Source organism: Schistosoma haematobium, chromosome ZW, assembly GCF_000699445.3.
Source record: "Schistosoma haematobium chromosome ZW, whole genome shotgun sequence".
Classification (NCBI taxonomy): domain Eukaryota; kingdom Metazoa; phylum Platyhelminthes; class Trematoda; order Strigeidida; family Schistosomatidae; genus Schistosoma; species Schistosoma haematobium.
The window spans coordinates 35,363,267-35,385,629 of NC_067195.1; the positions used below are offsets into that span (position 1 = coordinate 35,363,267).

At 40.4% G+C, this 22,363-nt stretch overlaps 1 protein-coding gene across 4 annotated transcripts; it reads left to right on the top strand.

The window, feature by feature from the left end:
• Nucleotides 1–1,894: 1,894 nt before the first annotated feature.
• Nucleotides 1,895–22,328, top strand: NFE2L2_1 (Nuclear factor (Erythroid-derived 2)-like 2). Of its 4 annotated transcripts, XM_051211187.1 has the most exons (8): nt 1,895–2,126; nt 2,183–2,493; nt 16,161–16,220; nt 16,257–16,385; nt 16,419–16,823; nt 17,461–18,123; nt 19,366–19,544; nt 21,873–22,328. In XM_051211187.1, the coding sequence occupies exons 2-8, from the start codon at nt 2,305–2,307 to the stop codon at nt 22,006–22,008; spliced, it is 1,761 nt and encodes a 586-aa protein (XP_051071226.1). In that variant the 5' UTR covers nt 1,895–2,126; nt 2,183–2,304; the 3' UTR covers nt 22,009–22,328. The 4 variants fall into 4 exon arrangements, with proteins under 4 accessions (XP_051071226.1, XP_051071225.1, XP_051071227.1 ...); XM_051211189.1 differs by lacking the exon at nt 1,895–2,126 and having other exon boundaries at nt 2,273–2,493; nt 16,257–16,823; XM_051211186.1 differs by having other exon boundaries at nt 16,161–22,328.
• The last annotated feature ends 35 nt before the right edge of the window (nt 22,329–22,363 follow it).

Consider the following 22,363-nt stretch of genomic DNA (forward strand, 5'->3'; position numbering starts at 1 on the left):
TGGTACATTTTACCGTACTTATCGAGTATCCGTTGGTAGTATGGATCGATTATGCGCCTAACAGTTACTGAGGATAACCTACAGCCAGAAAAGGAGGTTAAACTGATAGATACATCAGCATTTCTGTCCATTAACTCCCATTTGTGCGTGTAGGTATGTAGAATATGTTTTATCAGGTCTATACCTTTGACTAGCATAGAAAAACTTGCAAAAACAGTAATCTAGTGGATGAATTCGCGTAAACCCACATTAATGTGAACATATCGCTCGCCATATGTTGTAATCAGTTTATTATTTCACGAATGTGAGCGGTAAACAGGTCCGCGCAGTCGGTAGTTAAATTTGCTGGAAATATACCTACTTCTGCCCTAGTGCCGATGAGTTATCGAACTTTCGTAGTCACATTTGTGATGTGTAAGAAACGGCTTTGTTCGCCAGTTGCGGTTGCAGTTAACACATGCTGGCTGTGAAGTTTACCGAAAAGTTTTTCTTTCCGGACGGCTTAAAGCTTGTGGAGTTATGATCCACTTTATTATTAGTACTGCTCTAATAATAGACCAAATCCTAAAATTGTAGTTTAACCATCATATGACTACGTAGTCTACAAGATCTTACGTGGAAATCACATCAATATCTACACCGACTCGTCCATTATATGATGCAGAACACATTTAGACGGGAGATAGAACACTATATTTGATATGAAAGAAAGAGATAATTGACCCAAGAATGAGCACGCCTGCAAGGCTGAGCGATGCCATCCGATGGATTGAATTAATGTTTCCGCGTCCTACATAATTAACCTTCTTTTCGTGTCAATTGTTGAATATGGGTCTTTTCACTAATTGCATGATCGGCTTCAAAGGTTGTGCTGTTGGAGCCCAGTGCCACGAAAAGTTCGGTACCGGCACCAGTAAGGTTTATCCGTTTTTCATGTTCTACAGACAGATGTTTGTGGTTACGAGTTTTTCCGAAAAGTTCGGATCGTCTAAAATTATTACGAATATCGAGGAGACGAGTTAGACTGTGTCAGTAGTATGTAACGTTGTTTTTAGTTGTTTGAGGCTTTTCTTTGATGGAATAGACCTCATCGTTAGGGAGATTCTAATGATCTCCAGAGTCCGGTCAGCAGGTGCAGTCAATTCATCTACAGGGTTATTTTGGAACGGCACATGCACTGCCTTCGCCTGTTGAGGAAGAATTGACAAGAAGAGCTGTTAAAACAGGCTGCTATCAAAGGTCCGTCGACCAATGACCTCCTGCATCATTTTTGTTGTTTAGCAATGTTGCAGCTCTATGTTTTGGAAGAAGTGGTCCTGCGAATCACCAGCGTAGATGATGTGTCTCGAATGATTGGAGGCCCAATGGAGTTAGACGGTAATGGTGTGTGGCTGTCACGCCGTGCCCGTGAAAGTCGTCAGTATAATAGAACCAGATTTCTTTATTATCAGGCGAGAATGGCAGTGTCAGAAGTGTCTTAATGCTAAACAACTTAGGAGTCTGTTCCGTCATTACGAAGATATAATTTACCATTGTGCGAAGAAAAATATCACAATATATAAAAATGATATTAAAAAAGATAGATAATGTTCCGTAAGGGAACAGACTCACACTTTACTATTCGGTGTATTAAATCACGCCAGTCTTACCACTAAAGATGCCACAGGTATTCGAAGTTTGACAACACTTTTATGATCAAGGCATGTCAACCCAATCAAATCAGATGACAGAAGTGAAGAGGCTTAAAGACATATTTGAAAGAATGTCGATATATTGGGAAGCGTCCACTTTAAGCTGGCTAACGGTTACAAGAGATGCATGACACGGCGTACCCACTCGTGATCTGGTGTGGGTGCATGACCAAGCGCCTTCAGCTAAGTGTGTCCATTGTAATTAGTCGGGTCGGCATTAAATGTCGAGGACATACAGGACATTTTATTTTGGGGACTTATTTACCTCTTAAGACTATTCAGTTCTGTCCAACAATTTTCAATATTCTAACTCCTATTCTACAATTGTAATTACAAACAACCGCCAGTAACCTATCCTGACAATTGGTAACTCTGGTGACTCATCTGAACTGAGAAAATTTCAACCACTCAAGCTAACAATGTACTAATCCCCAAGTAACCATTAAATTTATTAGGGCAATTGTAATCATGTGTAACCTTACCCTTATAAGAGAAAAAGCCGTTGTACTAACAACAAAACGGAAACGTAGATAAATTAAACAATTGAAGGCAGCTCGTCACATAGTAATAAACTATTAGTCACTCTGGAGGTCAATCAAATCTGAGCGCAACAATGGGCAATCCTAGGGTTTTTTTCGTTTTGTTATCAGACGGTTACTTTAAAGTTAAAAATGTCGTCTGGGGATGTGATCTTGTGTTTTTCAACCAGTTGGTGGATCCCTACAAACAAAAGGGGCTCAACTTTGGTGTAAACAGTTTAATACAAATAAATATTTCTGTGTTTGTCCTTTTCCATGAACTGGTAAGTATTCTTTGGTTTGCTCATTAATTTCAGTTGAATAAGAGGTCACTGTTTTTTTGATCTAACTAGTTGTGTTAATAAATGCAAAACCATTGCAACTCTGTCACATTACTATCATCATCGTATATAATTGTTAGCACCTATTATTTGGAATAGTTCAATGTTACGTAATATTCGTCACAGTGAGGCACACTAGTTTGAGACTTTTCCAGTCCGTCAGCGGTTTTTTATACATAAGCGGAGTCCTCGTAGTATGCGGGTTTTTCCCATCGAGCAATAAAGTTTGGGAACCAACTACTACGAGAAATGGTATCCGGACTGTTAGTTGATTCGCACAAGAAAATAATAAACTCAAAGTAGCACACTCACATAGGTTCTTACTCTTCTGTTCCCAAAGTGTAGATCTACAATCTAGTCTGTTTAGATATTTGGCATAGTCACCCGTTTTACTGACTATTAGATCAGTATCAGATGGGTTTTGTCGATATTATAGTAATTTCAATGGTTAAGACCATGAGTCAGTTGAAGCTAGACCACCGTGGAAAACCTGAAAACACTGGACGGCCGTTTCGTCCTATCGTGGTACTCCTCGCGCGCAAAACCAGCAGGTCCTGGGTTCGAATCTCGCAGGGGGCGAGGTCGTGGATGCGCACTGCTGAGGAGTCCCACAATATTAGGTTAGTGTTTATGTTTCTTTAAGGAGTTCTGTCTGGGTTTGAGGACGAATTTGAAAATGCCTGATTTCTGTGTTTTATTGATGTTAACTGCATTTTAGTGGTTTGCTAGGGAATGCTCCCGTGAACCTCTACATCCATTTTAGGAGACAGACCAGTATCACTAGCTTATATACAAGCCGTAAATTCCCTTCAAAGACGTAAAAATCCAAATGTTCGCCACGTCAAATTATATAGATGTCACATACTTCTCGCCATTTTCTCGTAAGATGTGTTTATTTGTATTCTGGGTAACGATATACATGTAAATATAATGCCAGATATAAAAGACAAGCATTCCACTTCAGTACGCGGCCCTCATGGGCACAGTGTAATAAGAAAGAAAACTTGCAACTTTGAGCCTATTTCTGTCCCGACTTCAGAGTTGATTACATTTTTAGGTCGGTTTAGAACTATCTCATCTAGGGTCTTCAACAACATCTAGGTTTGGAACTAGCCTGATATCCCCCAGTTTTTAGTTCTTAATTTCCATCTAATCATCAGAAGCCAATATGACATTGAACAAACTGTTTCCTCTGTGGTTATATGCCCTTTCTCACAAACTAGGACAATTAACCGTCGATGTTAAACTAATAAAATTAAGTTCTGTCTAATATATGGAGCGTTTAATTGGTTGGGTCAATTAACTAATTTCTACCTTATGATTTAGTGAAGTTCGTCAACCATTCTTAACTTTTGGGGTTAACCTGTGAGGTCTTTTGTCCTCATCGCTCAAAGTTACCTATTGCGTTTTCAGCCTCTCTAGTATTCAATAGCTCTCTCAATCTGTTATTCAGACTACTAGAGGTATAAGGTAAATGAGGTCAACCAGTCAGTCATGATCGATGTAGAACCCACGACATATATACACCAGTCTAAGTTGTCACACGGCTAGATAAAATAATCGGAGCAAATCCTAGAGTAGATGTAGTAACAGTGGTAGTGATGAGAAAAAAGATTAGACACAAGGGATGATTTAAGAAAGTTAGTAGAATCGAACAAATTTACGAGGTAAGTTAAAACATTAGAAAGGCCGACAAAAGTTGTGCACCTGCACTATTCCAAACGATTCTGAGCTCCGTCGACCAAAGTTTCCAACCATTGATTGCGACAGTCATCCAGATCCCAACCAGGCAGTCTACTTCACATATAATTCAGTTCACCGGTCAGTTTCGAGAAATGCCACGGCTTGGTTTGACCACGCTTAGCTTTCTCCCAATAATGTCCAATGACAAGTTAGATAAAAGTGAGGTGGCCAGACAACCCTGAAGAACACATGAAGTTATCAATTCTGACGATAGCTCTCCATAAGCTCTTACTCGATTAACAGTGCTCGAGTAGAGAGCGTATACAAGGTTAGTGTACTTCCTTGGTACACTTTTCAATGACACAATACCATAAAACCTGTTGATCTATTGAATCGAACACTGCCTTAAGGTCTAGAAATATAACTACAGTTCGGAGTCGGTAGGTATGTCTGTGTTCCAAAAGCCTATGAAGGGAGAATATCTGATCGAAATACTTACATTCAGTTCTGAAACCAGTCTAGTTTTCTAGGCGTCCTAGTTAACCGTCAGATTATTAAGGCCAATATTCTAGACACTATATTAATCAAACTGATTCCTCTATAATTATCACAAAAAGACTTGTACTTCCTTATACAGTGAACAATGATTAGCGATCGAGACCATTTAGATAGGATTACGTCCAGTTCCCAGGCTCTGGCTAAAATCACAGCCAACTTCTAAAGTTGAACTACTATACCTAATGATCTCCGGGATTAATTCATCAGGAACTGCTACTCTCCTTTACTCTAGAGTAGATATGTCTTTTCCTGCTTTTTTAAGACTCGGGATGTCTATATTGATATCTCCTTGGGTTGTCTAGTAAAAGTGAGCAACTGATAGGAAGCTAAAAAACACAAACCATTCTTCATTGTCTTGCCCATTGTTCCAGTTTCATTGGCTATAAGTGGGTTATTGCCCCATCTTTTTTAGAAATAGTCTCAAATTTTTATTACCTGTTTTTATGATAGGTATGTAAATTTGTCTACTGTTACCTATCTCGGCCGCCTTTTCCATCGCTTCTGCTTCCTCTGCTCAATATTATCGCGTAGACTTTTCAGTAGACGCTACATATATTCATTAATTTTCATTAACCTTTAAGTCATGGTCACCTAGAAATTCCACTTGTTTTCCGAGCTGTCCGTGAAAGGCTCAAGTCCTAGAGTGTGAAATCGGGATGAATAGTCAGGAGAATCGATTTTGGGAATTTTACGGGCGAAATATCGTTGTATTCCTTGCACCTTCAGCTTCTCAGATTGGCATATATCGAAAAATAAGAACCAGCAGTATTCAATGATGGGTTTTAGATATGTATTGTGTAAAATAGTTCTGGATTCATTTTGAAAAAGGTTATGGAGAATAAAACTTAATTTGTACGACTCCAACAGTAATGTAAACATGTACGAAGATGACATGACTATGCCAGTGATACACTTCTAAGACATTCGTAGACACATGTTTGGGGATTATGTTGTTACTAAATGTGAGCCATATTTTGACTAGCGTGTCTCCCATTCACAACAAACTGAATTTCTACATGTTGACTTCTAAACTTCATTGTTTACATCTACTTCACTAGTTTCATTCCGGATTGTTTACGTAGTTCATCTCACTTCACCGCTGTCAGTCTTATAGACAACTTTCCAGGTATCTCTGTAGAGTAGACCTTACCTTTGTTGAAACATCTGCATATACTTTAATACAAATTGTGACGAACAATGAACCCAAGACAATACTTTGGACAACAACACTGATTATTTTTTGAGATGTGGGTGTTTCAGATTTGATTTTATTTCTTTGAAATCTGTTCGTTAGAAAAGATCCATCTCAGTAGAGGATTAGTAGTTTCTATGAACTTGAATTTATTGATTAAGGGGTTGGTAGGTACTATATCAAAGTCCATATTAATATAGATGTGCAGTATGATTACTAGTTGTTTTCGGTCGCGAATGCGAGTCATAAGACACGTTGCACATGACCTTTTTCTAAGGAAGCCGTGTTATAAGTGATCGATTAGACGTTCCCCTCGTAGGTGACCAGATGTTTGATGATTAATCACTTCTGTTGTGCGCAAGATGATGGGTATTATTTATTGATCTGCAGTTCTGTACTAGATTTTTCATTTCGGTCTATTGTTCGGAGACTACATAAGTTACCTTTAAGGTTTCTGGGTATGTTTCAGCTAATAAAGAAATAGTAAAGAGTATCGGTATATCGGAATCCGGCTTCCTGAAAAATCCCTTCCATAGCTGCCACCGTGACGCGGTGATCGGGCTTGCCTATCGTGATGACCCATCGCTTCTGCTTCCTCTGCTCATCACTGCTCAATATTATCGCGTAGACTTTTCAGTAGACGCTACAGATATTCATTAATTTTCATTAACCCGATCGAAGCTGCTACCTTGACGCGGTGGTCGGGCTTGCCTATCGTGATGACCCAACCGAGCTATATTGGCTGGAACATATGTTCCTGCAGGTTCTACCATGCCAGACAGGTCGATTGGAGGACGGTAAGACTAAAAGCAGCAACTCAAGGTCTGAGGGCGAAGTCGTACTGCTGACTGTAGAGGAGTGTGACAGCAGTAAGGTGTTTCCCTCGGACAACCAGCATCTGCAGCGATGCTGCCTTCTCACAATGAAGGTAGGGGTTAGAAAAGGTTGACCCTAAAAATGTCACACCTCACCTTACCTCACGGATTTCCGTCTCCGGCGGTAAGTCCCTTTGAAGAACGGAGCTAACACGTCAAAAACCTTCCACAGAAAGGCCGTGCGCGACCGGCCTCAAGCAGTTGTCCCTTGGGCTCTGCGATCACGCTCCCAGGTCGTCAAGACCAACGCTAATCCAATTTCCTTTTCAGGTTCCTCAAGAAATACCCTTCCACGGTGTGGGCAGCCGGGAAGTGATATCAGCCCTCATACCCGTGACAACACAAGAGACCAAGGTGATCACATTCAAATCTTTCCTACACCTTCTAATACCTCTCTTATCTCCCCGACTAACCCTCCCCACGTCCCTTTATCACCTCGCACCGCTAGGGCAAACGATTCGAGTACGTGGAACGCCATCCCTGGTCTCCTGAAACCACGCTCTAAACTACACGTAGGAGCTTTTAACGTCCGAACACTTTGCCAAATAGGACAGCAGACTTCCTTAGCTAGGACTTTAGAATCTCGCGCCATCGATGTGTGCTGCGTCTCCGAAACGCGCATACAGGATCCGAGTAGCGTCATTCATTTGACCTCACCATACCAAAATAAAGAACCGACTCGATTTACGCTTCGTGTATCTGGAAGCCCTGATTCTGCTTCCCGTGGCCTCGCCGGCGTAGGTATAGCATTGAGTCCTAGGGCAGAACTAGCTCTCAGAGTGGATCCCAGTAGACAGTCGTTTGTGCGCTGTCCGACTGAACGGAACAGTAAGGATCCGGAAAGATAGGGACACTCGTCGTTGCCTCTTCGTCGTCTCTGTCTATTCTCCCACTGACTGCAGCTCAGATGATGTAAAAGATGAGTTTTACAGAAAGCTCTCCGACCTCCTCCTAAAAGCTAGGCGCTCAGATGTAGTAATAGTGGCCGGTGACTTTAATGCTCAAGTAGGTAAACTAAGCGATAGGGAAAGACACCTAGGTGGATCTTATGGTGTCGTGGCTCAAAGAACAGATAATGGCGACCGTCTGTTGCAGCTATGCTCAGATAACCGCCTCTTTCTTGCAAATACTAACTTTAAACATAAGGAAAAACATCTTTTAACATAGAGACCCCCTAATTCGTCCCAACGTTGGACCCAAATAGATCACATCGCTATCAGCCACCGATGGAGGGGCTCAATAGAAGACTGTCGCTCATTCTGGAGCACATGCTTAGATTCAGGTCATGCTCTAGTACGAGCGCGTATCTGTCTGCGTCTTACTGGACGTAGGAAAGACGCTGCAAGGAAACCTCTTAGGGTCCTACTTAATGATAATCAAGCTAGGAATATATTTCAGGAACAACTAGGAAAACAGTTAGGCAACCATGTAGGTGATGCCCACCCCGATGCAGCATGGAATGATATCCGAAAAGCTGTGGAAACAGCAGTGATATCTGCTAGTAAGGTAAACCAGAAGGTTAGGGAGCAACACTGGATCTCAGCAGCATCTATCTCACTGATAGATGCTCGGAAACTCATTCCACCTGGCTCTGAACATAATGAAGAGCGGAGTCAGCTTAAGCGCAAGCTGACAAGAAGCCTACGCAATGATCGCGAACAGTGGTGGGTAGCGAAAGCAAGAGAGATGGAAAAGGCAGCGACAATAGGTAATAGCAGACAATTGTTCAGACTCGTTAAGGAAACCGGAATTAGGAACCCGACTGTTAGCGAAACAATCTCAGAGAAAGATGGACATATTATTCATTCTCAATCCAGGTGATTGGATCGATGGGCAGAAAACTTTAGGGATCAGTTCAACTGGCCTTCAGCCACACTTCGGTTTCCCACGATCTCTAGTCAACCTGAATGGCAAGTTAATGTAGGTCCTCCGTCCCTTTACGAAGTTGAAAAAGCCATAGGAAATCTGAAGCGAGGGAGAGAAGCAGGCCCTGACAGGTCTACTCCTGAGATTTTTAAGGATGGTGGTCCAGTATTAGCAATGAGATTAACCGAGGTCTTAGGTAGAATTTGGGAACTGGACGTAATCCCATCTGACTGGTCTCAATCACTGATTGTGCCAGTCTATAAGAAAGGAAAAAGTTATCTTGTGACAATCATAGAGGAATCAGTTTGACTAATATAGTATCTAAAATATTAGCTTCAATAATACTTCGACGCCTAATCAAAGCTCGTGAAGAGCAGACTAGAGAAAATCAGGCTGGTTTTCGACCTGGACGTGGTTGTATAGACCAGATATTCACACTACGTCAGGTTCTAGAACACAGACACACATTCAGACGCCCCACAATGGTAGTATTTCTCGACCTTAAGGCGGCATTCGACTCTGTTGATCGTGAGGTTCTATGGCAGTGTTTGTCACTGAAAGGAGTACCAAAGAAGTACATTAACCTTATACAGGCTCTCTACTCGAACACAACTGGTAGAGTGAGAGCTTATGGCAAACTGTCATCAGAATTGATTACCTCAAGTGGTGTTCGTCAGGGCTGTCCACTCTCCCCATTCTTGTTCAACTTTGTGGTCGACGTACTTTTAGAGATAACACTCTCCTCATCTAAATTTGCAGGGGTTGAACTTCTACCAGGAGATTCACTTGTTGACTTGGAATATGCAGATGACATAGTTTTATTTGGTGAAGACGCTGGCAAAATGCAGAGTCTTCTGACCACTCTAAGCAACAATGCAAGCATGTTCGGGATGCGATTCTCTCCCTCGAAATGCAAAATGTTGCTTCAGGATTGGGTTACATCGACACCCGAACTAGTGATAGGGAGTGAAGTAGTTGAGTGTGTCGACCGCTTCACTTATCTTGGAAGTCTCATCAGCCCTTGTGGTCTGGTGTGTGACGAAATCTCAGAACGGATACAGAAGGCTCGACTAGCTCTTGCCAACTTGCGTCATTTATGGCGTAGGCGAAATATCCGTCTATCAACCAAAGGACGTGTTTACTGCGCAGCAGTTCGTCCCGTCCTACTTTATGGCAGTGAAACATGGCCGGTAAGAGTAGAGGATATTCGTAGGCTACTAGTATTCAATCAAAGGTGTCTTCGAAACATTGCTCGTATATCATGGGACCATCAAGTAAGTTACACAGTTGTTAGGAAACGGGTACTAGGTAAGGATGGCAAATCAATTGATGAAGTAGTGAAACTTCATCAGTTGAGATGGCTGGAACACGTGTTACGTATGCCCAACGACCGACTGCCTCGACGTGCTATGTTCAGTGGTATAGGAGTAGGTTGGAAGAAAGCTAGGGGCGGCCAAACCAAAACATGGCACAAGTCCATGAAGTCGCTGACAAGTGGACTGAGTCATGTTGGTAGGTGTAGACTACCTGGTTACGGACCGCGAGATGATAGCAACCGATGGTTAGAGACCCTGAATGACATGGCTCAAAATCGTTTGCAATGGCGCAGGTGCATCCACTTTTTGTGTTCTCTCAAATTCTAATCTTCTGAATTCTTCATGTCCCTTTTTTCCTCTTTCCAAATTTATTTCACTGGATTATACTCTTTAAATAACATCTCCAAACCCTAATCTTCCCGATTACTGCTTATACTCTTATTACGTCTACCACTATGGGATTTGAATCGACAACTGCATCTCTGTGCTAATGTGGTGTGGCAACTCGAACTGATGTACGTACGTACGAAGTTCTACGTTGTTACTGGCTGACTGACTGATGACCCAACCGAACTATATTGGCTGGAACATATGTTCCTGTAGGTTCTACCATGCCAGACAGGTCGGTTGGAGGACGGTAAGACTAAAAGCAGCAACTCAAGGTCTGAGGGCGAAGTCGTACTGCTGACTGTAGAGGAGTGTGACAGCAGTAAGGTGTTTCCCTCGGACAACCAGCATCTGCAGCGATGCTGCCTTCTCACAATGAAGGTAGGGGTTAGAAAAAGGTTGACCCTAAAAATGTCACACCTCACCTTACCTCACGGATTTCCGTCTCCGGCGGTAAGTCCCTTTGAAGAACGGAGCTAACACGTCAAAAACCTTCCACAGAAAGGCCGTGCGCGACCGGCCTCAAGCAGTTGTCCCTTGGGCTCTGCGATCACGCTCCCAGGTCGTTAAGACCAACACTAATCCGACTTCTTTTTCAGGTTCCTCAAGTGATATCAGCTCTCATACCCGTAACAACTCACAAAGCCAAGTTGGTCACATTCAAATCCTTCCTACACCTCCAAATAAATTTCTTATCTCCGTGACTAACCCTTCTCACGTCCCTTTATCACCTCGCACCGTTAGGGCAAACGATTCGAGTACGTGGAACGCCATCCCTGGTCTCCTGAAACCACGCTCTAAACTACATGTAGGAGCTTTTAACGTCCGAACACTTTGCCAAATAGGACAGCAGACTTCCTTAGCTAGGACTTTAGAATCTCGCGCCATCGATGTGTGCTGCGTCTCCGAAACGCGCATACAGGATCCGAGTAGCGTCATTCATTTGACCTCACCATGTTAAAGTAACAAACCAACTCGTTTCATGCTTCGTGTATCGGAAAAAGATGGAAATATTATTCATTCTCAATCCAGGAGATTGGATCGATGGGCAGAAAACTTTAGGGATCAGTTCTACTGGCCTTCAGCCACACTTCGGTTTCCCACGATCTCCAGTCGACCTGAATGGCAAGTTAATATAAGTCCTCCGACTTTTTACGAAGTTGAAAAAGCCATAGGAAATTTGAAGCGTGGGAGAGAAGCAGGCCCTGACAGGTTTACCCCTGAGATTTTTAAGGATGGCGGTCCAATTTTAGCAGTGAGATTGACTGAGGTCTTACGTAGAATTCGGGAACTGGACTTAGTCCCATCTGTCTGGTCTCAATCACTGATTGTGTCTTCGAAGCATTGCTCGTATATCCTGGGACCACCGGACAAGTAAGCAGTTGTTAGGAAACGGGTACTAGCTAAGGATGGCAAATCAATTGATGAATTAGTGAAACTTCATCAGTTGAGATGGCTGGAACATGTGTTACGTATGCCCAACGACCGACTGCCTCGACGTGCTATGTTCAGTGGTATAGGAGTAGGTTGGAAGAAAGCTAGGGGCGGCCAAACCAAAACATGGCACAAGTCCATGAAGTCGCTGACAAGTGGACTGAGTCATGTTGGTAGGTGTAGACTACCTGGTTACGGACCGCGAGATGATAGCAACCGATGGTTAGAGACCCTGAATGACATGGCTCAAAATCGTTTGCAATGGCGCAGGTGCATCCACTTTTTGTGTTCTCTCAAATTCTAATCTTCTGAATTCTTCATGTCCCTTTTTTCCTCTTTCCAAATTTATTTCACTGGATTATACTCTTTAAATAACATCTCCAAACCCTAATCTTCCCGATTACTGCTTATACTCTTATTACGTCTACCACTATGGGATTTGAATCGACAACTGCATCTCTGTGCTAATGTGGTGTGGCAACTCGAACTGATGTACGTACGTACGAAGTTCTACGTTGTTACTGGCTGACTGACTGATGACCCAACCGAACTATATTGGCTGGAACATATGTTCCTGTAGGTTCTACCATGCCAGACAGGTCGGTTGGAGGACGGTAAGACTAAAAGCAGCAACTCAAGGTCTGAGGGCGAAGTCGTACTGCTGACTGTAGAGGAGTGTGACAGCAGTAAGGTGTTTCCCTCGGACAACCAGCATCTGCAGCGATGCTGCCTTCTCACAATGAAGGTAGGGGTTAGAAAAAGGTTGACCCTAAAAATGTCACACCTCACCTTACCTCACGGATTTCCGTCTCCGGCGGTAAGTCCCTTTGAAGAACGGAGCTAACACGTCAAAAACCTTCCACAGAAAGGCCGTGCGCGACCGGCCTCAAGCAGTTGTCCCTTGGGCTCTGCGATCACGCTCCCAGGTCGTTAAGACCAACACTAATCCGACTTCTTTTTCAGGTTCCTCAAGTGATATCAGCTCTCATACCCGTAACAACTCACAAAGCCAAGTTGGTCACATTCAAATCCTTCCTACACCTCCAAATAAATTTCTTATCTCCGTGACTAACCCTTCTCACGTCCCTTTATCACCTCGCACCGTTAGGGCAAACGATTCGAGTACGTGGAACGCCATCCCTGGTCTCCTGAAACCACGCTCTAAACTACATGTAGGAGCTTTTAACGTCCGAACACTTTGCCAAATAGGACAGCAGACTTCCTTAGCTAGGACTTTAGAATCTCGCGCCATCGATGTGTGCTGCGTCTCCGAAACGCGCATACAGGATCCGAGTAGCGTCATTCATTTGACCTCACCATGTTAAAGTAACAAACCAACTCGTTTCATGCTTCGTGTATCGGAAAAAGATGGAAATATTATTCATTCTCAATCCAGGAGATTGGATCGATGGGCAGAAAACTTTAGGGATCAGTTCTACTGGCCTTCAGCCACACTTCGGTTTCCCACGATCTCCAGTCGACCTGAATGGCAAGTTAATATAAGTCCTCCGACTTTTTACGAAGTTGAAAAAGCCATAGGAAATTTGAAGCGTGGGAGAGAAGCAGGCCCTGACAGGTTTACCCCTGAGATTTTTAAGGATGGCGGTCCAATTTTAGCAGTGAGATTGACTGAGGTCTTACGTAGAATTCGGGAACTGGACTTAGTCCCATCTGTCTGGTCTCAATCACTGATTGTGTCTTCGAAGCATTGCTCGTATATCCTGGGACCACCGGACAAGTAAGCAGTTGTTAGGAAACGGGTACTAGCTAAGGATGGCAAATCAATTGATGAATTAGTGAAACTTCATCAGTTGAGATGGCTGGAACACGTGTTACGTATGCCCAACGACCGACTGCCTCGACGTGCTATGTTCAGTGGTATAGGAGTAGGTTGGAAGAAAGCTAGGGGCGGCCAAACCAAAACATGGCACAAGTCCATGAAGTCGCTGACAAGTGGACTGAGTCATGTTGGTAGGTGTAGACTACCTGGTTACGGACCGCGAGATGATAGCAACCGATGGTTAGAGACCCTGAATGACATGGCTCAAAATCGTTTGCAATGGCGCAGGTGCATCCACTTTTTGTGTTCTCTCAAATTCTAATCTTCTGAATTCTTCATGTCCCTTTTTTCCTCTTTCCAAATTTATTTCACTGGATTATACTCTTTAAATAACATCTCCAAACCCTAATCTTCCCGATTACTGCTTATACTCTTATTACGTCTACCACTATGGGATTTGAATCGACAACTGCATCTCTGTGCTAATGTGGTGTGGCAACTCGAACTGATGTACGTACGTACGAAGTTCTACGTTGTTACTGACTGACTAACTTCCTGAAGAAAAGAGATGCGATACCATTGGTGACTGAGCTTCTACTAAATTTGAAAGTTTTGGTGGAATCAGTGATACTGCTAAGACTGAAGTTTGTATTACTGAGAGTTTGTTGCAAAGTAGTTAGCATCTGTATCAGGGATATGAGATGTACTCACATCGGTGGAGAACCAGCCACTTAGTAGTTCACAAATGACTTGTCGGTCATCATATTTGACTCCGTTATTTGGCATAGAGGGGATGTTATAGTTTGCATCCTTCATTCATTTTTCTTAAGGACAACAGAGTTTCTGCGCTTTGAATATGCTCTTGGTCGCTGTATTACTGATATTCGCCAAAGCATTGGATTTCTCTTTCGTTAGCACAATTGTTTTTGAGAACATGGTGTATGTATGGTTACTAAGACTGAAGTCACCAAGTTTATGAAACTGAGTTGAGGGAAAAGAGTTTGTTTCTTATTTAACTACTTATGAATGGTTTATGTGTAGGTTTGGAAAGGTGTCATTGGAAAATTTGGTCAAAAAGATATTCGAGATTTGTGTACGGTGTAACTAGGATTGAGATCGATTCATCATCTTAAAAGAAGGCTTCTCAGTTAGTTCTAAACAGTAGATTCAGGTCTTCCTCCTGAATTTTCCACATCAAGAGACGGACGGGTTATGCTTACTCGGATTATGCAGAAATATGTCTAAGAGAGAAACACTGTGATAGCCACGTGTAAACAGGTAGCTAAAATGAATGGTACTCGGAAGGATACCGTATGTAAATATGAGGTCTACGGCGTTTTTGTTCGACTTGGGGAATAAAACATTCTGTATCCGTCCGTAGGATTCAATTGTTTTTGCTAGTTTTTTATACTTAGCGGGGACTTATAGGGACATTGTTGTCACGTAATATCCTCCAAGTAAATGAGAGCGAGGAGATACGTTCGGAGACATAGAGAATTTGAGAAGCTGTTTATTTGAATTAGGGGATGCGCATAGATAGCCCGGTGACAGTTTAGGACATGGTTTGTCAACAGATGGTAACCCAGTAAGCATAAATTCATCATCAAAAAGATGTTTTCCAAATAACAGATGTAACCACCTCAAATAAATGTACTACTATTTCTAAATGGTTGATATCCTTCAAATGAACTAGATTCGTCTATAATGTTAGTAGAGCACCGTCTCTGTTATAAGGACAGGTGATAGGTCGCAAATAATGCGTGCCGAGTGTGAGTAGTTGAGTTTGCTCACGTTTGTACGGGCATTTTTGCGGAAAAGACCAAGTGATGAGTTAGATTGTATGTGTTTTGATAGGCCATTGATCAACGTATAGTGTTAAGTTGATGAGTTGTCAGCGTTAATAAAGATATGTATCCGACAACGAGGAATCAAAGAACGCAATGTTAGTGTACTGATTTTATATATCTTTTGTGTATGATTAACATGGCTGATAGAATAAAGGTGGTGGGAGAGTGGTATGGTGAAATATTAAACAAGGTCAAGAGAAACAGATCCAGTAAGGTGACTCAGATGAGTAAATGGTTTACTTGCGAATTGATCAGAAAGGCTAGTCATGAAGCTATGGAAATGGAAATGGAAGAAGACTTTCACTCACCTTTTAACCTTAGTTTGTAGAGGATGAATTTATGAGAGTAGAAATGTTGCGACCGCGTTGAAAAAGGGTGAGGTAATATTTCGAATCCACATTTTATTAGGAATACCTGAATTAAAGTAGAACTAGTTAAATGAGAAAAACAATCGCAGATGAGGTCTTCATCCATGAGTCGAGCTCTATATCAGATGAAAAAATTTTCTGTCCATAACGGGTGTTCAATGTGACACCAACTGTTGGTCTGAAGTTGGAATCAATTCTTAGTTTAAGCATTAAATGAGTTTTTCTCCGATTTTAATTCTGTCAACAGACTAACATCTTTATTCATTTACTTGTTTCAAACACTATGACTTTTTCTAATTTACAGTATCCATCTAAGGAAGCATCAACAATCCCAGCGGATCGAGACGGGATATTATCGACCCAGGTTCATGCGATTTCTTCTACTTACTTTGAGAAACAGGACTTTATCACAGCCTTACATAAAATGGACCTAGAACTTTCCGTGGAGGAAGCACATTTTATTTTCCAGACTAACCATCTCCCATTGTCACTTTTCAGATCAGTATACCCTGGAGCATCTACAAAAACGGTGAGTTACGTTTTTCCAAATCTAGTATTTTAGAATTCACTAGTTCACTGTAAAGCTGGGACTTCGTCATTTGTTGATACTTGTGAAGTTGAAGTGGTTGCCGATCCGGATATATCGGTCAACGGTTTCCCCAGTCCTTCACCAACGTTTGCTACGGGGTTTCCGCCTATTTCCCCTACGGACTCATGGGTTGAACAAAACAACCGAGATTCAGTTGATGCTCAGTCTATCTCCTTGCTGTCTCTCAATCTAGATTCAGATGAAGAAAAAGCGACTTCCAGTTTACCAACAGCGTCCGGTCATAAAGTTTCCTCAGTCGAGTCAGTTAACAGTGAGGAAGTTTCTGTTCAAGAGACAAAAGTTGATTTACTTTCTCATTCTACTGTATGTTCAAGAAACTGTTCAGGTTATAGTGAAAATACAAATATTCATCATCAGGTCAGTTAGTAGTACATATGTACTCTTTCATGCTTGTTCACATTCATTTAAAGAATCAATAAAAATAGCATATGAATAATGTACATTGGAAAATTAAATCAAAAATAGTTAGTGGATTGTGTATGCGTATACTTTTTTCATTTAAATTGCACCCTTACTGAGTTAAGATTTCTATTTTATAGATTTCAAAGTTAATTGCGTGCTTTATTGTAGTTGTGTGTTGCATTAACGATCTACTTACCATTGAATACTGTCAGAATTTTATGTGCACTGCAAGATTTCTTAGCCCGGTAGCAAACTTAGTCAACAAAAAAATACGAGATCAAACTAGTAATCAGTATTCAACAATTTCAGGTAAATTATGTCAAGTTTATGCGGTTGTCAACTAATTCTGAAACTTGGTTATAAATAGGCACCGTTACTAAATAATTATCTGGACTAAACGAATGTAGATTTAACGTCATGTATATTATTTTTCCATTGTTCGTTAAGTTTTAAAGTGATCATATGCAGATATTATGCACACATATTTTGCAAACAAGTTGTACTTGTACCTCTTGAAACCCACCACACATGACTTTAATGTTTTTTGGTTCGTGCAAAAATATTTACTTGAAATCCCCTCAATTATATTTAGGTCTTAAAACCTTCAGGAAACACTTTTACTGTGCCGTTATCAGACAATAATTCATGGGTTTCAGATGTCATGACACAGTCGGTGAACTATTTGCATCGAAAAACAGATCCTCAATTAAGGAGTGAAAGTTCAAGCAGTTTAGATGATCGTCGCGGGTCGCTCGATGATAACAAGGAGTTAATTAATATTGTACAGTGTAGTTCAAGCTCTGATTCAGAACTTGACTATAAGTTTGATCAGGAATATTTCATTCACTACAATAATCTCCAGAATTCAAGAAGTTTGAAGTTAGTCGACACAAATAGCGTTGTTCACACGTCTGGTAATTGGCCACTAGATAATAGTAAACTTTCAAGATTAGAACACAAAAGAATCTACTCAGAACCCATTGATAAGTCTTTAGACACAGAATCACAAATTATCTCACCAATTCTTTATCATCAAAACTCGTCCAGCTATTCTAATTCTAAAGACAATGTCTACGAAAAAAGTTCGTCTTCAACATGTTCCAATTCAGCAGTCAGCAAGCGATCTGACCGTTATATTCGCGATATTGATGTACTTGAGGTTGCTGGAGTCCCATTTTCATATGAAGATGTCGTATATTCGACAAATGAAGAGTTTCGCCATCTGAGAGCCACTCGTGGTTTAACAGAGGAACAGGTAAGTTACCTTACGTATTAGATTAATTGTTGAAACTGCTATCAATTTATTGGTGGAAAATAATGTATCAACTACGTAAAACTGATTTTCTTCCGTCACTGACGTAATGTTCAATTACGTAGATGAAAACCATATCATGAGAATCAGAGAAACTGAGAAAACAAGCATGTATGACTTTATAAAGGTTAAGTTTAGTTATATTTATAAGTGATTTTGAACTCTGTCACCTATTATTTCCAACTTCTCTATCCCCCAAAACCCGAACTCTAAAATTACTTACGCCTGTTACCCCTCGTCAAGGAGCATAGGCCGCTCACCAGCATCCTCCATTTAACTCCGTCCTGGACAATCCTTCCTAGTTGCTATTCATCTTTCTCATGTCTGCTTCCGGTCCCCTTCAAGATTCCGAGTTGGCGCTTGCCTCGTGATGCAGTTTGGTAATTTTAACTTACAGTGTCTTTTCCTAATTTCCTCAGCCGGAACCTAGTTTATTCTCTCCCACAGTAGGCTGTTGCTGATGGTTTCCGGCCGACTGGCATTGATTATCTTGCGTAGAAAATTGTTTATAAATACCTGTACCTTTTTGATGATGATTGTGGTAGTTCTCCATGTCTCAGTTCCGTGCAGTAGAACTATCTTAACGTTCGTATTGAAGATTCTGACTGATATTGGTTGACAGTTATTTTGAGTTCCATATACTATTCAACTGTAGAAATGCTGTCCTTGTTTTTGCGTCTGCATCCGGTTCTCCTTGTTCATCGATGATGCTGACCAGGTACGTGAAGGTTTCCACCTCTTCTAGAATTTCTTCATCAAATGTGACTGCTTTGGTCTTCTCCGTGTCGTATTTAAGGATCTTGCTTTTTCCTATGTGTATGTTGAGGCCTACAGTTGCAGAGCTCTAAAATTAGGTAGATAAATTTCTAGAAAAAAATGTATTTTGCCATTGTTATAAACCTTATCTTTAGTATTTGTTTACAGTCTATGGGGATATTCTTCGGTTTGGGCACCAGGGCAGTATCACAGCTCTCACACCTATCAAATGAGATTTGTGTGGCGCATATGTATTTGGTGCCTCCATGTACCAATAGCTATGTGTTAAAATAAATAAAAATTAATATTCTATTTTAAAAAGCAAATAGTATTCCGGACTCTCAGATTTAACAGGTGTACTCCCATGAATTCTGGAACATATACGTATTTTCCTAATCTAACGTTCACTTGTTTCTTTTCTACATTCAGCTAACAGCTATGTCGGATGCACGTAGACGAGCTACTAACCGTCAAGCAGCCGAACGATGTCGCCGTTCTAAGGTTGCTGCTCGTGATGAATTAGCAGAACGTCTGGCTGACCTTCGCTTACAAAGGCAGGCACTAAATAAGCGTCTGGTTAAAGCTCGTCAACGTAAACGTGATGCAAGGTAATGTAGGTGTACATGATAAGCGCTTGATTAAAAAAATATAGTTTCTCTGCAATTATTTCATTAACCTAGGTCATACACGCAAAACAGAACTCAGTTTTTTTACTAAGTTAAATTTCTCTTAAATTATGTTGCTCATGTTTCCAGGAATGTGGTAGGAATGCCGAAAATTACATTTCACGTTGTCCTTTTAAAGAAATCTCATACTTCATAAGAAAGGAAGTGTACCTTAAACATGTTATCTCTATGTCTGTTATTATCTAGCTGCTAAGTATGTCAGATAAAAACATTAATTGGGCTACAGTAGAGTACGTAACACATTCTGTGTTTATTCCAATTCGGTTATATTTTACAGCAATCTTGTGAAAAAAAAGAGTTCAGAGTGAAAAGGTAGGCCAGCATAAATCAAGAAAATGTCGTTTAAGTTTTTGAATGAGATCCATACATCACGTAAAACCATCAGCAAAAATAAAAATGTAGTGCTCAAAAGGTTGGAAATTATAAGGAAAAATTAAGATTGTTCACTGCAAGATTATAGTAGTAGACTTATCAACTGGTCAATTATTTTCATGTACTTATCACCTCAAATAAACCATATTCCTAAATCCCAACCCAAAGAATTAGCTATTTAATCCGGTGAAGCCTGTTTACACTTTGTGATGTCATTTTGCTCTGTTCTAGACCATACTGATGGATAATAACTGGCTAAAAAATCCCAATTGTTTTAAGCTCGCCCTTTGATTTCTTATAGCAGTGTTGAAAAGGCCTTGTAAAGCTTGAAAAGGGGGAAGCAGGAGGTCCTAATGAGTTAATCCCGGAGATCATTAGGTATAGTAGTTCAACTTTAGAAGTTGGCTGTGATTTTAGCCAGAGCCTGGGAACTGGACGTAATCCTATCTAAATGGTCTCGATCGCTAATCATTGTTCACTGTATAAGGAAGTACAAATCTTCTTGTGATAATCATAGAGGAATCAGTTTGATTAATATAGTGTCTAGAATATTGGCCTTAATAATCTGACGGTTAACTAGGACTCGCCTAATAAACTAGGACTGATCCAGGCTTCATAGGTGGTTACCGTACGGAAACTGCAACTATTGTTAGAGAAGTTAGGTGACTGTTTAGAATCGTTTACAATACTGCAAATTCATTCGGACTTTATCTTATTCTGCTCAGTCCTTCATGTCCTATATTTCTTGAGCTATACCTTTTTGAATCGTAGTTTCAGTTTCCGGCTTTTCTTCGCTCCTTCATTTTCTCGATTCGTTTGTTATTCACTGACTCATGTTAATGCGCTATGGTAATATGAGGTAATCCACGTTTGTGCCGGGCTTTACATTAATTATTACTGACTCGTGATATTCCGAATACTCGGTCAAAACATCACAACCACTTGTAATGAAGAAGTCATACTTCCTGCGTTTGTAAATTACTTATACGAGGTTGATACTGAAACGCAAAGCTGCGGTACGCCTCTTTTCGCACAGTAAGTTGAAATACGTAGAAATTAATTATCGATCTTTTAAAGGAAAATAGGGAGCATTAGACTTGGTACGTTGTAATTTTAACGTTTAAATTCAAGCTAAATGGTTGTTTCTTATATACATATTCATTACTAATTACATTATTTAAGAAAAACATGAAGAGTCATCTTAGAAATCCTATTGCAACCCCAATTATTTCCCAATGGTTTAAATATATAAATAAATCATTGTGTATATGTGTTGACAATGTCGGACAATTTTTCTATTTCGTTAGGCCTGATTTAACTAAAGCAGCATATCTTATAAAGCCAATGTTCTAATGAATTAGGGATGTCAATTCTTCGTATTTGGATGAAGTAGTTTCTTAACACCTGAAATAGAAATCACAGTTAAATCTGTCACATGTTGATTGTAATACGGAAGCAGGTTTTTGTCTCTCTTCCACTAAACCGCTTTATTCTTTTTGTGACTTTGTTATTTAATGTTTATAATGCTTAAATGTTCATTCCATTTAGCTTCTCAGAATGTTCTGTTAGAGTCGGATATTTTATACACTCAGAAATATTTCTATGCACTATGTAGATTAGTAGTACCGCTTTATTTCAGTAAAACTTAGTATTTACGCAAGTGTAAACTTTTAACTTGAGAACGAAAAGCATATTCATGTACAGTATACCGCATTTCTTATGGTTAGTATTTTAGAAACAGTTTTCTGGATTAGCTTTAAAGACTTTTAGATTTTGCCAATATTTTTTCCCCGTTAGCTTTTTATTTTAAAGATGAACATACAAAGCCATTTCGCAGTGAATATAGACAGTCATTCGATTTTGTTTCTTAATTTTCAGAGATAATCTTACTGAAGAACAAAACCGTCTGTTGCATATGTTACATGACTCTAATGGTTGCACATTAAAACCTTCCGATTGGCGCATTCATCTAACTACAGAAGATGAAATTGTGGTTGTATCAGTTGGACATTAACTCAATAAACTTTACTTTTCAACTCTCTAAACAGTCTTTCATCTAACTATCGTTATGTTTGCACACTTACTGTAAATACATTTTCCCCAAACTACGCATTTTATTAAAATTTCACTCAAAATCTTGCAAATACTTGTAGAACTTAGTTCATCTTAAAACTTCTCAGAATTCACTTTTGAAGTGTATGAAATTTCATAATGTTTTCGACCCACGTAAAATTTACTTTATACTACCTAGTTATTGATTTTATTTCCGCTATGCACATACTCATATTTAATAAGCAATTAAATTGTCTTCTGCCCCAACCATAAATGAAGTAATCAAAGACTTTTAAATCAAACTATATTATGGAGTT

Bases quoted from the DNA above. Each gene is read 5' to 3' on its own strand.
- NFE2L2_1 (XM_051211187.1), top strand. From the start codon at position 2,305: ATGGGCAATCCTAGGGTTTTTTTCGTTTTGTTATCAGACGGTTACTTT. The intron at 18,124-19,365 runs GTAAGTTACCTT...TTCTACATTCAG, and splicing joins GTGGTTTAACAGAGGAACAG to CTAACAGCTATGTCGGATGC. The intron at 19,545-21,872 runs GTAATGTAGGTG...CTTAATTTTCAG, and splicing joins CAACGTAAACGTGATGCAAG to AGATAATCTTACTGAAGAAC.